Raw genomic sequence first — 18,167 nt, 5'->3', positions numbered from 1 at the left:
TTTTGGAAGAGATAGTTTACAGCTATTCAGTACTTTGTCTTGGAACATTATTGTCCTTTAAGTATAATCAAGAGATTGGTGGGGAGCAAAGTTTGCAGATGTGTAGTGCCAACACATTAAAGTCACAGTTAAAGAAAACAAACATTGTTAAAGAAAATTTGTTAACAATTAATAAGAAAAATTAATTTGCTAAATTGTAAAACAAAAATCAGTAAAAATATAAGTAAATGGCCCCCAAATTTTATTATCTGAAACACAACAAATCAAAGTAATGAAAAGTTCATCATTCATTAAAAAATGCTGCTGTTGTATTAGCAATTCAGACAAATTCAAAAATTGAAGGTCCAGAAGTTTATAAATTAATGATAACAAGTTAATTTTGTCAAGTTATTTCCAAGCTTGGATCGATGATGGGATCACACCATTTCCTCCTATAACATTTTTATACTGTTCGATGATTGCTTCATCTAACTTAAATTCTGTGAGCTAAATCACAATAGAGAATGTACACTGGAGAGGGAGAGGTGTCCACATAAACAATCATTTAGCACTAGAAATTACCAAGGATTTGTTGCAGTGGGGCAGGGTGAATTATATGAGAGGCACAAACACTCACTCTGCACCTATGCAACAAATTGCAAATTGGAAATTTCTAGTGCTAAATTATTGTTTATGTGAACACCTCTCCCCCTCCAGTGTACATTCTCTATTGTGGTTCAGCTCACAGAATTCTTTTTCATGTGCCATAGCATGCAATCTTTCTCAGTTAGGCATCATAAAAGGGTAGAATGTGCCTTGCAAAAATATTCACCTTCTGTTTTGAATTCTCTTCATCTTGTTGTATTACAACTGGGCAGAGAAATGAATTTAATTGCTATTGTTATCACTTGGTATATACCAGTTACTCAATAGCGTGAAGATGCAAAATATTTTTTTTATTATGACATAAGTATTAAGTTTAAAAAGCCCCAAAGTTCTAGCATATGAAATATGGGAAAGTTAGTAAGTGTGCATGCACATGTATGCATGTGTACATGAAGACTTCTACAAGGTTCTGTATCTCTACAGTGCTTACATGCCTTACATTTATCTGACCTTTCCAACAACTATATGAATGGGATGGGAGAGATAGTTTGAAGTTTAGGAGTGAAGTTTTATTAGTAAGTTCTCCTCCATTTAATTCAGGAGAAGCAGTTCTGTTTTTGCAGAATGTTTGGAGACCATTAACAGATGAGCACTAACAGAATTAAACTGAATCCAGACAAGGCAGAGGTTATAATGGCTACAGATCTTCAAATTCCAGAGATGGGATTTGGATTGATCATCATCTTCAGTAATGTATATCTGAATGAGTCCATTCTGAATGTGCTTTCATTCCATTTCTCTAAAGCAGAGAGAGTGTGTCTTGCCCAAGTCACCAAATGCCGTTTCCATGGCTGGGCAGGGATTTCAACTGGTCTCCTGGAAAGTCTTAGTTCTACATTCAAACCACTACATTGTGCCAGTTCTCATTTTAAATTACAATGGAACCTCGCCTTATGCAGGGGATTCATTTCGGACCACCCTGCGTAAGGTGAATTCCGCCTATGCTTGAGCCCCATTATAATGAATGGGGCTCGTAAATGCAACAGCGCAGCATGCGTGTGCGATGGCTGCGTGCACCATAGAAAGTATTACAGCACAGCTTCCGTGTAAATTACAGTGTGCCCGCATCATATGCGGGTGTGCTATACACAGTTTTCAGCATATGGTGAAAGCTGCGTGGAGCGCAAGGGGCAGCACATCCCATTGTGACTAATGGGGTGTGCGCCTATGGCATGTGCGCACCTCCGCATGCACGAGCCCCATTCAGTTAAATAGATTTTGAGCATGCGCAGTGTTTGCTTTATGCAGGGGAGTCTGGAACGGATCCCCCGTGTAAAGCAAGGGTAGACTGTACATCACTATTATTACCTTTATTTTGTAGTCTTCTAATGTGCTTTTATATTGTAGTAGCAGTTGAAGCATTTTCTTAAAACAGGAATAAGCAAACTACACAAGACTGTGGACCCATGAGATTTTGTTACTGCCTTCTCTGTTGTGATCTCTAGGGACCATGGGAGGCAATTTTTTACGTTAATTTTAAAAACAAACAAAAAAACCCCTAAAATTTGGCTGTTTTGGACCCTATAGACTATTTTACACATAACATTTTTTTTCATACAGAGTAAGCCAAAGGCTGTGGGGAGCATTTTTGTTGTTGTTAACTTTTTAATGCCAAATGTTTTAAGGGGGGGGGGGGTATCCTTGGGTGACTCAAAAACAGCTTGAGGGCCACATGTGACTTTATGTCTGTTGTAAAGACAGGGGTGTGGTGTCCACTGCATACAGTCTTTTGCTTTGTTTCTTTGCTGGAGCAGTACTCATCCCATACTGAACTCTCTGATACTGGTACAGACCACTTCTCTTCACTATTTGTCCACCCTGTGTTGCACTGTCAGCATTCAACTTTTGCTGATGTTACTGAGGCCATTAAACAGCAAAAGAAGCCAAGCAAATTACATACAGTACAGTGGGCCCTCCCCTTATGCCAGGATCCATTCTGGATCCCTCCGCGTAAGGGGAAATCAGCGTAATGGGAAGTAATGGGGCTCGCACTTGCACCACAGACACGTGCCCCGTTAGTTCTTCTGGGGTGCACGACAGGTTCTTCTGGCGTGGCTTTCAGCTCATGTTGGAAGCTGCATATGGCGCACCCATGTAAAACACGGGCGCACTGTGTTACAAGATGAATCCAGAAATATAAACCACTGATTCCACCTGCCTTTCCTAGTTTAAAAAACACATGCTGTTCTAACAACCTTCTAAAATCTAAAAGAAACAGATTTGATATAGTTAATTATCTTCTAAATATTCAATGGTACATTCTACCGTTGAAACTACATTCAAATAACACACCACTATTTCCAAGAAAAGACAGGTTATTTATGTATTTACTTTATTGAATGCATGCACCACCTTTCCCCCATAATAGGATCAAAGGCCAAATCCAAAATTTCACCTTTATATCTGAACAGTCACGTATTTATGTATGATTTATTTGTGTTTAATGAAACAAGTATATAGGACAATGTTCTGTGTTCTGTTTGTTGATGATGTTCCATAACCTTTCACCACTGCATGTAGATATACTGTATGCATCTAATGGCATTAATTAGAAATCTGCTTTATTATTTGATTTGCCGTGTTAATGCAGTTTAGCATTTTTGAGTGGCTAAAACTCCTTATATCTTTGTATTTATTCCAGATTGATAGTCTGTATTAAGTATGATTCATTCCTTCTGTTCATTAAGACAATTTTTATTTTACAATTGCAGGTGCTGTTGTTTTTTCAAGCGAAGGAAAAGGAAAACCATTCAGCGTCACAAATGACTTTGGAAAACAGCAGATAATGGGGAATTATTTACTTGCTCATCTGCTATATCATGAATACTCATCTCCAGTGACCACATGTTTTTCTGACACCCCTCTTTCAGAGAAGGTCCTCACACTTACTTTGATTTGGTGGTTCAACATACTTCAGTTTGAATCATCTCTCCTGGAAGCTTTAACACTGTATCAACATGATCACTAAGTTCCTTGGACCAGTATGGAAAAATGCTGCTCTTTCCTCAGCAAAATTAAACTTAGATAACATTAGCAGCGATTGGCTGAAGACCAGATATTTTACAAACCTGGCATGTGCTGCGGTTTTTGTGATGCCATGTTGAAGTTAGTTTATCTTCGAGAGAACAATGGAAATCAAAAGAAGTACTCAAGCATTTAAAATATATCTTGCTTTAAGATTTTGTCAATATCTGCATTGATTTCCCCCCTACCATTTCTTCAGTGGTACTACATTCACAAATTGTCACTATTAAATCCTGTCAGAAATAAGGTACAGTCACTGAGTGGTGGTACTAAAGCAGAAGCATGATGAGGTGTTACCTGATGGCTGAAGGCCAAATGCTGTGCTTTCTAGGGGAAGAGGTGGATCATTATTAGTAAAATCTGGGTTTCAATATCTGCTTTTGTTGTGCCTCTAAATAAGATGCAGTGTAGTAGAAGTGGCAATAGTGATTGTACAGAAATACAAAATGTTTGTATAATGCAAGCTGTGCTTCCAGTTATGTATGACTCCAATGCTGAACTTGAACAGAAGTTCATTTCTAAAACACCACACTACAAGACGATAACTGAAAATGATTAGTAGATTGGGAAATCTGGATTTTTGTCATTAAATGCTAGTGATGAGTGACAACTTTAAAGAGTAAAGGTCTGGATGTGCCATGTAACAAATGTAGGTCTGTTTGTAAATCTGATGTAAAAAGAAAGAAAGAAATGGAAGTGGGTTGGATGTAATGCTGCCTTTAATGAGTGCTGGTTTGTAGTTTCTGATCACTGCTGCAGGTTTCTGGAATTTTATTTCACTTTGGTGAAATATTAAAACACTAAGATACAGCTGATTGGATTGGTCAGGTACTTTCCCCATAGCTCCTTGAAGTGCCTGAATTGTGAACAAATAAACTGTTCAGTAGAAAAGGCAGCACTTTCCTTTTTTTTGCCCTCCCTCTGATTGCTTCATTTAAAGCCATAATGAGACAGAGGTGTGCTTTTGTCATGTTTAGCTGCGAGTATCATGATGAGCTGGAGTAAAAGAAGGAAAATGGCTGGACTGATTTGTTGACCAAAACTCAAATTGTGTATGACTTCTTTTAAAAAGAGCCTCCTAGAGCTAACTTTTAATAACTTTTGTCTATCAGTGCATGCCTTTTGGCATTCTTATTTATTTTTAATATCTTGTAGTAACATTCAAAATGTGTATTAAAATCGATAAATGCACACCTTTTGAAATCATTACTGCATTTCCAGGGAATTGTTTTGTAATTTATTTTTTTCCTTAACAGCCAAAAGTTCAGTGCATTGTCTTTGAATTAAGTGCACATGTGAACACATTGTGCAAATCTGGTCATTGTTAGTCACTGTTGCTGTTAACGACTTTCGTAAATCTTTGCTCTAAAAGCTTGAACCTGGCCTATAAAAACAAAGACTACATGACTTGGTCTAAAGCTTTCACTCTGCCTGTTTGTATTATTGATAATGTCTTAAATTCTCAAGGAGACTGATGATTATTTTAATTTGAGCTGAGGTGGTAGGTGGTTAGCTTGGACATCCTAATGTGAACACTTAATTGTAGTGTTTGACCAAATTTCTTTTTCCATAATATTTGTAAATACATGCGGTATCGTTCTTATCACCCACCTCTTCAGTTTCATTTTCAAGGTTTTCTTTGGCCTGTACAGTGTTTATATGATCTCAATTCCTTACACATAACAGTGTGTATATTAATCCAGTTATGGACTTGAAGATTAAAATCTATAAAACCTGTTTGTTTACTGCAAAGACCAGAATCTAGACATTGCTATTCAGCAATATTTTAAGTGCTTCATTTCAGTGCTAAGAAGAATTGTCCTCATCACACACAACTGGTCAATAGTAAGTTATACAGTTACATTCAGGTTAAACCAACGTTTGCATTTATATGCTTTTCCCCTGTCTAAACTAATAAAATCAACGTTGCCTGAATGTCTGAATAATAAACCAAATCCCTGTTTAAAAATATGTAACGGATGAAGAAGAAAAAATAAAGGTAGTTTTTTTTATTTCTGTCTGTCATCTTTTCAGTGATACGGCACTGGTAGAAATAAGTGAGAGGTGGCTTGTAGTTAGTTTTAACTGTCAATTTAATTTTAACTTAACAACTATACTAACATGTAAGATATTAACAAATTTCAGAATGCTATAGCATTGTGCATTGAAGAGGCTGGATCTAAAATATTTCTGTCTCCAAAATTGAATTCATTATATTGACCTTAATATTGGGGGAGAAAACAAATTTCAGACACTCCTTCTGAAAAGGCTAGTACAGTGCGTCCTCGCCTTACGCGGGGGATCCATTCCGGATCCCTCCGCGTAAGGTGAATTCCGCCTATGCTCGAGCCCCATCGGAAACAATGGGGCTCATGCGCGGGGCGCGCGGGGCGCAATGGGCGCACGCGCCCATTCAATTGAATGGGACGCGCCGCCCCTTCCTCCCCGCACGCGCGCCGTGGCTTGAGCGCGTATGCTCAAGGCTGCATATGACGCGCCCGCGTATGGCGCGGGCGCACTGTAAAACACGATGCATTTGCAATAGTATTTCTGTATATAATAAGCTTGTGTTGATCATACTCAATGTTAGAAATAGAATAGCACCCAGTGTTAGACATGTAATTGTGAGGTCATTCTGTCATGTAAGTTCAGGTATAGACACTGAGTTGCCTCTGCACTTTGCTAAAAATACTGAAAGTACTATTAAAGAGTTTCAAATTAGATGTTGAGTAATGTATCTAAACTAGAGTTGCACAGTTTTTCTCATCAAAGTGAATGTAAACTATTTTCCATACATTGTGGCCTTTTAATGCTTTCCTCTCAATCTAACAGTAATGAGTTGCATTTGCTCACTGAGGCACACACTATACCCATACTTGCTCAACAATATATAAAATATATGGATATTTTATATTTAAATTCATTATTCAAGCAATCTTTTACAATTAATTGACTTGAGAAGTTTGTGGATGTGTGTGTGTGTATTTCAACACATAGTTTCATAGTTCTTTGACAATGTTCCCCATGACATTTTTGCAAACAAGCTAGTAAAGGTGGGCTAGACAATGCAACTGTTAAATGGATTTGTAATTGGTTGATGAGTTGAACCCAAAGGGTGCTCAGCAATGGCTCCTCTTCATCTTGGGAGAAGTGACTAGTGGGATGCCACAGTTTCTGCCCTGGGCCCAATGCTATTCAATATTTTTATCAACAACTTGAATGAAAGAATAGGGGACATGTTTATCAAGTCTGCAGATGACACCAAATTAGGAGGCGTGGCACCCCAGAGGACAGGATCAAAATTCTGAATGATCTTAATAGATTAAAAACCTAGGCCAAAGCTAACAGAATGAATTTCAACATGGAGAAATGTAAAGTACTATATTTAGGACAGAAAAATGAAATGCATAGATATAGGATGAGGGACACCTTGCTTAACGAGACTACGTGTGAAAAGGATCTAGGAGTCCTAGTAGACCACAAGTTGATCATGAGTCAACAGTGTGATGTGGCAGCTAAAAAGGCCAACACAATTTTAGGGTGCATCAATAGAGGTATAGTGTCCAGATCAAAGGAAGTAATATATTCTGCTTTGGTCAGGCCTCACCTGGAATACTGCGTCCAGTTCTGGGCACCACAATTCAAAAAGGATGTTGAGAAGCTGGAGCATGTCCAGAGGAGGGTGGCTACAATGGTCTGGAAATGATGCCCTATGAGGAACAACTTAGGGAGCTGAGTTTATTTAACCTGGAGAAGAGACAGTTAAGGGGTGATATGATAGCCCTGTTTAAATATTTGAAGGGATGTCATATTGAGTATGGAGGAAGCTTGTTTTCTCTTGCTTGAGAGAATAGGACCTGGAACAATGGATGCAAGCTTCAGAAAAAGAGATTCCACCTCAACATTAGGAGAACCTCCTGACAATAAGGGTTTAAGGAACAATCCACAACACTTGGGGTTATTCCCTCATGCCAGCTTTGACAGGCAGGATCCTCAAAATCTAGCTTGCCATTAACATTGCTTCCAACCCCTCCCAACTTTTCATTGAAAGAAAAATGTTTCAAAATTACACAGGGATTTCAAAGCTTGCTTTGAAGGACAAGTGGGACCGTTACAAAATGTTGCTGTGAGAATTGTTACTGTTCACGATGTTAACCAATCAACCTTGCCCTTCTGGGATGCTGTGTTTCATTTACTTTCTCGATTTTCCTCCTGGAAATAATAAGTCGGTGTTCAGTATACACTGAGCATACTCATTTTTTCATTTTGGACTGCTTTCTTAGAATTTGTTTGAAGTGGAGGTGGGGTATTTTGTTGCCTACCAGACTATCCCATCAACATTAGCCAGCATAGCCAGTGATGATAAATTGTAGGAGTCAAACAATTCCTAGAATGTTACAATTTACTCAACCCTGATTCAGAAAAAAAAAATTCTAAGAAGGAAAACCCAAATAAGAACTGAGCATGCTCAATACAGAATATTCAGATTTAAATGTAGTCTTTAAAAATAACATTCTTGCTACATAACAATCCAAATACAGTCCTCCCTCTGTTTTCACGGTTTTGGAACCAACATCCCTTGCTTATGCGCAAGGGACGAATGGAGGGGGAATTAATGAGGTGCATGCCTGAGGCGCGCACGCATGCGCTCCTGCAGCCAATGGGGCTTGAATATAGGCAAAATTCTGCTTTCGCGAGGGGGTCTGGAACCCCATGAAAAAAGAGGGGCAACTCTAGTGAAATTAAGATCCCAAGCAATAAGAAAGGCAAAGAAAGTTTAGCAGAACACATAGAACTTTAGGCTTTTCCATAAGAAATTATTGTGGGTCAAAATTCAGTTTGTAGAGAGTGAATTCCAGTTCAGGTTTTCTAGATATTGATCGATGCTTGAGAGGAAGGATAAATAAAAGCACTAACCGTTGCCTTTACATGCCAAATGTTAGTATTATTTAAATTTGTGGATGCTAATGCTTCTCTGGGTTGGTGAGAGTAGGAATCCACACAATTTGGCTTTCTCCCATCATCACCCAGAGGAAAGCAGGAAGACCATCTAGATGTCTGCACTACACTCTTATAGTACTGCTATTCCACCTCAACTGCTCTGGCTGCCTCCTTTTGTTTTCTGGGATTTGCAGTTTAAGGATGGGCATTTAGAATTCTCAGCCAGAGAGCTCTTAGGCCTCACTGAACTACAAACCACAAAATGCAACAGGAGGCAGCCAGAGCAATAAAAATGGAATAACAGCATTATAAGAGTGTAGTGCGGCAGTGGCATCCCTAGGGTTGGTTTCACCCCCTCCCCCCAATTGACCTCCTGTTTCATACCAAAGAAAATCTTTAGCAGTGCTGTTTTGCACTGTTACTCATAAATTGTAATTCCCATATACCACTGAGTGTAATGCTAATAGTTGTGACATAAACAACTAGCAAAATTAAAAGTATACAGTCATCCCTCTGTTCTCGTGGTCTTCGGATCCGCATCCCTTGCATATGCGTGAGGGACAAACGGAGGGAGAATGAATGGGGCACGTGCTTGCAGCTATATTCAAGCCAATGGCTTGAATATAGGCGAAACCCCGTTTTTGCGAGGGGGTCCGGAACAGATCACCCATGAAAAAGGAGGGGCAACTGTACCTTCAAATTACAATAGCATATGCACAACCTAAATGCATTTACATATGCATATTGAAGAGCTGGTTAAAATGTGATGCTTTTAAAGAAAATGTTAAAAATTAAAAATTCAATTTTAATTTTTTTAATTTCTGGGGCCTCTTTCTCCTCCACATTGTGATAGAGCAGGTGCCTTCCTTGGAATGTTTTTTGGGGTCTACTTATTCCTTTTCAAGATTCTGTAGAGGAAAGGGACTGTAGGTCTCTTCTAGATCTGAAATTCACTGATTCCTTCATTGTGTACAAGCATTTTCACAGGGAAACACTGTGCTCCATTTGGGATGTGTGGTAGCAGGGCAATTTCCTTGTGTCCCAGGATCTAGCGGAAGCATATCTACACATTTCTATCATCAGGATGAGCAAGAGATTCCTCAGATTAATTAAGTTCACAGCTGTTTTCAGATATGTGCTCTTCCGTTCCATCTGGCTATCACCATGATGGTATTTACCACAGTGTTAGTGACCTTAGTGGCTCACCTGAGATTGCAGGACATATGCATGTAGTCATGTCTGGACGATATCTTGCTGAGAGTCAGGTCCATTCACAGTGCTTGGCAGGATCTCTAAGTAACAGTGAATTGTTCACAGTCTCATGGGTTTTTGATAAACACCAAGAAAAGCCAGCTGGTTCTGCTTCAATCTATCACTCACCTAAAGGCCTTGATAGTTATGGCCATGGTGTAACTCTGGGGTGGATACCTGTCCAGAAAGAACACTCAAATACCAGTGTGAGCTCTGGGGTATATTAGCTCAAAGGTAGCAAAGCTTCATGGCCGGGTTACTTAACCAAGGAACCAATCTCCATGTATATCAAGTCCAGAGACACGAAGAAATCCAGAGACAGGTTTCTAATCAAGTAATGAGTTTTATTTTAAAAGGGGAAATCCAATAACCATACACCACACACAACCACACATGCTCACAAGGACTAAAGAATTCAAAGATGTTAAGTTGGAACAGTAGGATGAACTAAAGGAAGTACTGTACCTGAATGGATAGCCGCTCCACTTGTTGCAGGTCTGGAGATTAAATGGGAGTTCATGTCTGAGCCGAATGGGTTCGCAAGCAAGAGAGGGGTTAGCTAAGCAAACTGACAGCATGTATGCCTATTACTAAACTAAGCCGAAGAAACAATGGAAGGGCACCAATATTTATAGGGAATTTCAACCCTGGGACAAAATTCAACATTATAGAAAAAGGTGAAATGGTGGTGCTTTCTTTGAAATGGGTTTGGATCACTTTGAAGTTGGTTTTCTGAGGTGGTGGCAATGGGGTGTGAATGGGAGTGATGGGTGCTCATTTCTGGGGCAAGAAGGATTAGCGCGCAGGACTACCGGAGTTGTTGACTCCTTGGTGTCAGCATTTCTCACTTCCTCTAAAGTATCTGGGAAAAACAAAGCCCCAGTGACTCCTAATGATAGCCCATGTGTGATGGAGGAATTCTAGTAACGACACAGAAAACAAGTGTGTTCCATCCTCAATGTGACACCCCTTCAGATACTTAAGTAGGGCTATCTTACTTACTTGCTAATTAGCTTACTTGCTGTTCACCGCTATGATCTTTGGAATAGCGGTATATAAATAAAACAAATTATTATTAAATTATTATCTTATCACCTCTTAACCATCTCCTCTTCAGGCTAAACATACCCAGCTCTCTAAGTCTTTCCTTATAAGGCATGATTTCCAGACCCTTCACCATTTTGGTTGCCCTCCTCTGGACATGCTCCAGCTTCTCAACATCCTTTTTGAATTGTGGTGCCCAGAACTGGAAACTTTATTCCAGGTGAGGCCTGACCAAAGTGGAGTGGAATGGCACTATTACTTCCTTTGATCTAGACACTATACTTCTGTTGATTCAGCCTAAAATTGGATTGGCCTTTTTAGCTGCCCCATCACACTGTTGACACACGTTCAACTTGTGGTTCACTAGGACTAATGAATTAGTCAAATAGCTTGTAGCACCACTTGATTTCTGCTTCTTACCCACTACTATTTTGCCTCAGACATATTTTGGTTGGAGAAATCAAAAGGGCATGCTACCTTGTTAGCTTATAGTGAATGGTGATGTAAGGGATGGTTGCACCAATCCATGGGGATGAACTGTAAGTATGAAAAAAAAAATTCAGCCAATAGGATTAGTCTTAGTGCTGTTGTAGGTGTGCACCTGATGTTGCTCTAGTTAAACATCACTGCAATTTTGACATAGGCACAACCATTTTAATGTTCAGCGCTAGTTCCATATTATGCCATGGAGCATCCTTCAGAAGGGATGTTATCTATAAAGAGGGGAAAGTGTCCATGGAACATAAATCCTGAATTCAACCTTAAATGTTTTAAAGCAAGATGGAAAGCAGTTTATATACCAACTTTTGCATCTGTACATGGAAACTCCTGCTTTTTGTTTTACCCTGTTGATAAAAATATAAATTTTGATTATTCTAAATTTATTATTTGTATAGTATAGCATTCACTTAGGTAAGCACCCTGTATGCCAGTCGAAGATGAACATCTTGTGGTAAATGTCCTAGCTACTGTAAAAATAATATAGGTTAGGCTTTGAAAATTCTTACTTTTCCATAACATACTGGGTGGCTTGCAAAGAACTAGGAAACAGCAGTAATGAAGGAAGCAGTTTTGCTGTCTGGGAAATGGATCAATAGAAAATGGGAGGATGATCACTTAGCCTACTGGAAAAGCAATTGCATGGAGCTAAATCCAATTGTTAATCACAACTGGAATAGACCAGTGAATCAATGTCACTCACATAAATTGTGATTCACCAAGTTCCCACTGATTCAGTGGAGGTACTCTGCTTGGCACTAAATAATTGGATTGTAGGCTGTTGTGCCTAAGTTATATATTATGTCCTGTACACAGTGTTCTAGCTTCTTTTGTTTATAAACATAGTTTTATTGCAAATGCATAAATAATGATTAGTACTTCAAAATCTAGTGAACACTTATCTATTTTATTTTTGAGCCAGCTAAGTTGCTGCTGCCAAGGGCAAAGAATCTGTCCAAATCTGTAAGATTTGCAGATAAATAGCTAATAATTTATATTTGGATATCTGGAGCTGACGTAAGACTGAAAGACAGTGGTGGCTGGTAGCTTTCCTCTCAGTGGTTACTGAATCCATTTTGGAGCTTGTATGAACTTTAAAGGAGCTAGCTATCCTAGGTTCTGATCCTATCTAGATTGTAGGTTTCAACACTTTGGATGCCTCTAGTAAAGCTCAGACTAAGAGCAGATTCACCTCACTAACATGAAAGCCACCAGCTTCCACTTCTGAGAAAAATACAATAACAAAGGAGAATAATTACATGGAATATAGATTGTAGTGAAAAAAACAATTTATTTACTTTTGTTAGATGTCACCTCTTTTTCTTTTGAATAAGCCACAGGTTTTGGTTATGCTATGCCAGATCCACTATAGATGTCTGAATACAGTCTCCCCTCAGTTTTCACGGGGGATCCATTCTGCTCACCACCCTCGCGAAAACAGAAATCTGCCAATATTCAAGCCCTACTGGCTTGAATAGCGGTGCCCCCCTGCAGGCACCCTCAGATGTGCGCCATGGGCATGTGCCCCATATTAAGTCCCTCCATTTGCCTCTCACAAGTAAGTGAGGGACACAGATTCAAAGTCCACACAAATGGAGGGACAACTGTATATTCATGGCATAGTCCATCTGTTTAACAGAGTTTGCCTTCCTATCCTAAGCTTCCCTAAATGAAACTAATGCATTTTCTTTCTGTCCAATATTTTTCTGTTCTAAAGGTACTATAAAAATGTGTTGGGTAAACTGAATACTAAATATAAAGAGGCATAGCTATACTGAAGGCAACCACACTGTACCATCCTTCATACTGGGGATGTGATGTATAGCCACCTTTTAAATGGTGATTTGGTGTCTACCTGCAAAATTGTATGATTTTATTCCAGTATGTTCTGAAAGATTATATTTAGTTTTAGCTTTATATTTTGATTATCAGATCCTGGAACAGATGGTCTTTGCTCCTAGTTTAAACCAGAGTGTGGAATCACTGTAAATATGTAGAAAGTGCTTCTTCTGATCAAGGACAGCATAAACCTTGAAGTAGCTGCAGTGGTACTTTAAATATGTTCAATTAATTGGTTTGATATGAGTCACAAAAATATTAGAAGTAGCAGAAAATATCCTTACCATATAACTGGAAGAACAGACATAGAAATTGACCACAGCTTCGTTACTCTTGAATATACAATAAATTGCAACAAATTGTTGAATCCCCCTCCCCCATTTATGTTTTTGCACATGATACAGAAAAGGAGAATTTCTTAAACAATTAAATACATTTGTTTACAGCCTAAATACTTATAATTCTGGAAAGATATTTTTGTATGTCTCTAGATCATGGGTTCCCAACCTTTTTGACTTGCTGAATCCTTATTTCTATGGCAGAGCTCCTAAGTGGCCTACCCTATGTCTTACAAGTTAATGGTGTTTAGGAGTATATATAAGAATATATTCTTAGTCTTTAATTTCCTTCAATTTTTATATCTTTCATTTTTCTGGAGTGGCTGCAGAACACCTGGGAAGTACATGCGGAGCCCTAAGGGCTCCTCAGAGCACAGTTTGGGAACCCCTGCTCTAGGTTGTTTGGAACATTTTGAATTGGTTATTTAGAACATACATATGTGGTAATGGTCATGGAAGAAAAGGAGAAAAAGGAGGACATGCAGATTTCTAGATGAACCACACGAAACAACTCATGAAAACTCTTGAGTTGTACTATCAGTACCAGAATGTCAAGGAGACTAAGTTCTGGAGCAAATAGACTATCCCTTTGTGCCTCTGTCCAGGCGGCTTCAGAGAGTGGCGTTTTGATACCACATGCTTTGAAGACATCCGGAAACCAGCTGCAAACTGCCTGGCTGCCCACATGTTGGCCGGCTTCCAGGCATCTTGAGGCCGTGGCTAAAGCCAGCTTTTCTGCAGCCAAAAAAGTATCAGTTTAAAACTGCTCCTTTTTAAGCCAGTGCCTCAGCAGATTGGGGCCACTGTGTGTGGCTGCCATGGCCCCAATCTGGCTTCAGGGCCTATTTTGACCCTCTGTCTCTTTTCTCCATGTAACTAAGGAAGTTGGTCCAATACTAAACAAGTGCATATTGTCAGAAATGGAATGGTTAAGGGTGAGCAAACTGAAGCACCTCCTTCTCCTCTGATGGAGAAAAGTTGGTTACTCTACCTTGCCATGATGTTCTTCCTGCAGACTGAGACACAGCCAGAGCAGGTAGAGGCTGCAGCTCTTTAGCAATCTAGCTCTCCAGTCCTATGGAGAAATGTCAGATGGGGGAAATGTTCTCACTGACACTGAAGGATGAAGCAAGTTCTCTCACCTCCACTTTCTGTTCTATTATATTATTGTGTGTGTGTGTATGTATTGTGTGCTTTCATGTCATTTTCTGACTTACAGTGATCCCAAGGTGACCCTAGCATGGGTTTTTCTTGGCAAGATTTGTTCAGAGGCAGTTTGCCTTTGTTTTCCTCCAAAACTGAGAAAGTGTGACTTGCTCAAGGTCACCCGGTGGGTTTCCATGGCTGAGTGGAGATTCAAACCCTGGTCTCCACAGTCATAGTCTAATATTCCAGAGTCATAGACCACTGGTGCTCTCTCTACGTTTTTAAAATTGTAGCATCTAAGTATTGTCATTTTAATTTGTTTCTACTATGAATGGTCTGGCTATGGCAAATACAGGTACAAATATACAGGGATCAGTACCCCAAAATAGGGTACTGTAGGCTGTATTCCGAAGAGTTCAATAGCAAACTGAACCAGAGCCTTCCTTGCCTAAGAAAACCCTATGTGGCCACCATAAATTGACCAGTGACCTGAAGGCAGTTACATTACATTTCACTATGTTAAAACTAGGTGGTAGATATTCTGGAAGGCCTGAGCAAACAATAAAGGTATTTGCGTGACATCTAAGAGAGATCAAATTTCTTTCTCTGTAGCCTCTCACAAAGGATGTTCCATGAATGGTCATAACTAATAAAGATTTCTATCAGAGGTCCTTTCAAACCATCATAGCACTCTGATTTTACTTTAATTGCCATGGCTACAGCTACAGCTTCTGGAATCCTGGGTTTTCTAGTTTGGTGAGATACTAGAGCTTTCTGACTGAGATTACTAAATATTCCATGAAACTATAAAACTAAAATTTGCATAGAATGCAATCATGGATGTTGAAGTGGATTCATAGCATTATAATTATGTAGTGTGAAAGGGTCATTGTGAGTTCAACTTCAGAAGTAGGAAGGACATGGAGGCTTCTCTGACGAAGACCCTTTCAGGAAAGCTCCTGAAGGAAACAAGTAATATAACTCTTTCAGATGCTTTAATCTAAAAATGCAAGCCTTGAAAATCATTACAATTTACGTTCTTTTAATTGGTTATGATTTTCAACAACAATTTTTACAATGTTTATCTGAATGGTTAAACGCCAACTATGTTAACTTTTAAAATTAATTATTGATGTTTTACGTAGAATCATAGAATCATAGAATCATAGAGTTGGAAGAGACCACTAGGGCCATCCAGTCCAACCCCCTGCCATGCAGGAAATCCAATTCAAAGCATCCCCGACAGATGGCCATCCAGCCTCTGTTTAAAGACCTCCAAGGAAGGAGACTCTATCACCCTCCGAGGGAGTGCATTCCACTGTCGAACAGCCCTTACTGTCAGGAAGTTCCTCCTAATGTTCAGGTGGAATCTCTTTTCCTGTAGCTTGCATCCATTGTTCCGGGTCCTGTTCTCTGGAGCAGCAGAAAACAAGCTTGCTCCCTCTTCAATATGACATCCTTTCAAATATTTAAACAGGGCTATCATATCACCTCTTAACCTTCTTTTCTCCAGGCTAAACATCCCCAGCTCCCTAAGTCGTTCCTCATAGGGCATGGTTTCCAGACCCTTCACCATTTTTGTCGCCCTCCTTTGGACACACTCCAGTTTCTCAATGTCCTTTTTGAATTGTGGTTCCCAGAACTGGACACAATATTCTAGGTGGGGCCTGACCAGAGCAGAATACAGTGGCACTATTACTTCTCTTGATCTAGACACTATCTATTGATGCAGCCTAAAATAGCATTGGCCTTTTTAGCTGCCGCATCACACTGTTCACTCATGTTCAACTTGTGGTCTACTTGGACTCCTAGATCCCTTTCACACGTAGTTTCATTCAGCCAGGTGTCACCCATCCTATATCTGTGCATTTTATTTTTCCGCCCTAAGTGCAATACCTTACATTTTTCTGTGTTGAATTTCATTTTGTTAGCTTTGGCCCAGCTTTCTAGTCTATTCAGGTCATTTTGAATCTTGATCCTGTCCTCTGGGGTATTAGCTATTCCCCCTAATTTGGTGTCATCTGCAAATTTGATAAGTATGCTCCCAATTCTGTCATCCAGGTCATTGATAAAGATGTTAAATATCACTGGGCCCAGGACAGAGCCCTGTGGGACCCCACTGGTCACTTCTCTCCAGGATGAAAAGGAGCCATTGTTGAGCACCCTTTGGGTTCGGCCGGTCAACCAATTACAGATCCATTTAACAGTTCCTTTGTCTAGCCCACATTTTACAAGCTTGTTTGCAAGAATGTCATGGGAAACCTTGTCAAAGGCCTTACTGAAATCAAGATATACTATATCCACAGCATTCCCTTCATCTACCAAGCTGGTAATTTTATCAAAGAAAGAGATTAGGTTTGTCTGGCATGACTTGTTTCTCTGAAACCCATGTTGACTTTTTGTGATTATGGCATTGCCTTCTAGATGTTCACAGACTCTCTGTTTAATGATCTGCTCCAGAATCTTTCCTGGTATTGATGTCAGACTAACTGGACGATAATTGTTGGGATCCTCTTTTTTCCCCTTTTTGAAGATGGGGACAACGTTTGCCCTCCTCCAGTCAGCTGGGATCTCTCCTGTTCTCCAGGAGTTTTCAAAGATTATTGCCAATGGCTCCGATATTACATTTGCCAGTTCTTTTAATACCCTTGGATGGAGTTCATCTGGTCCCGGAGACTTAAATTCATTTAGATTAATAAGGTGTTCCTCTACTATCTCTTTACTTATTCTGTGCTGAAATTCCCCTATTCTGTCCTCTGCTCCATTATCCTCAGGTTGAGCACCCTTTGCCTTTTCTGAGAAGACTGAGGCAAAGAAGGTGTTGAGTAATTCTGCCTTTTCTCTGTCTTCTGTTAGCATTTTGCCATCTTCTCCACGCAGTGACCCTACTGTTTCCTTCTTCTTCCTTTTGCTGCGGACATATCCAAAAAAGCCCTTTTTATTGTTCTTAACCTCTCTAGCAAGCTTTTTAGTTTTAATTTATTACTTTTGGAGGAGAACTTGGGGTGGTTGGCCAGTCTTTAGTATTTCTAATAATGTAAAATGATTTTTAAGTGAGCAATTGAACACTGAACAATGTTATTAATAATTTGCCTAACAAACCATTTTTATAATATTTACATTAAAAATTTAAATTATCTCAAACATTAGCATTCCAAAGCTCTGCTGAAATATTTAATTCTTTAGAAGGAAATGTGGGCACTTTCAATGATATTCAGAATTAGAAACACAGGTCCAAAACACACTGCAGAAATAATCCAGTTTGAGACCACTTTAACTGCCCTGGCTCAGTACTAGGGAATCCAAGGAATTGTAGTTTATTGTGGCACCAGAGCTCTCTGACAGAGAAAGCTCGATGTCTCATAAAACTACATTTCTCAGAATTCCCCAGCATTGAGCCAGGGCAGTTAAAGCAGTCTCAAATTGGATTATTTCTGCAGT

The 18,167-nt window shown here is 39.4% G+C and overlaps 1 protein-coding gene across 6 annotated transcripts in view; it reads left to right on the top strand.

Moving 5' to 3' along the window:
• Nucleotides 1–5,687, top strand: part of CSNK1G3 (casein kinase 1 gamma 3) — a 79,715-nt gene extending 74,028 nt beyond the window's left edge. For all 6 annotated transcript variants that reach the window (XM_089491582.1, XM_089491603.1, XM_089491595.1 and 3 more), the window contains one exon: nucleotides 3,357–5,687. In XM_089491582.1, the coding sequence (XP_089347708.1) occupies nucleotides 3,357–3,411 (55 nt within the window). In that variant the 3' untranslated portion in view covers nucleotides 3,412–5,687. The remainder of the gene's footprint in view (nucleotides 1–3,356) is intronic.
• Nucleotides 5,688–18,167: the final 12,480 nt, after the last annotated feature.

This window comes from Sceloporus occidentalis, unplaced genomic scaffold, assembly GCF_023333645.1.
Source record: "Sceloporus occidentalis isolate IW3139 unplaced genomic scaffold, rSceOcc1.0.p SCAF_1, whole genome shotgun sequence".
Classification (NCBI taxonomy): domain Eukaryota; kingdom Metazoa; phylum Chordata; class Lepidosauria; order Squamata; family Phrynosomatidae; genus Sceloporus; species Sceloporus occidentalis.
Note: the sequence above shows the minus strand (reverse complement) of the source record. Positions and strands in the feature narration are given on the sequence as shown.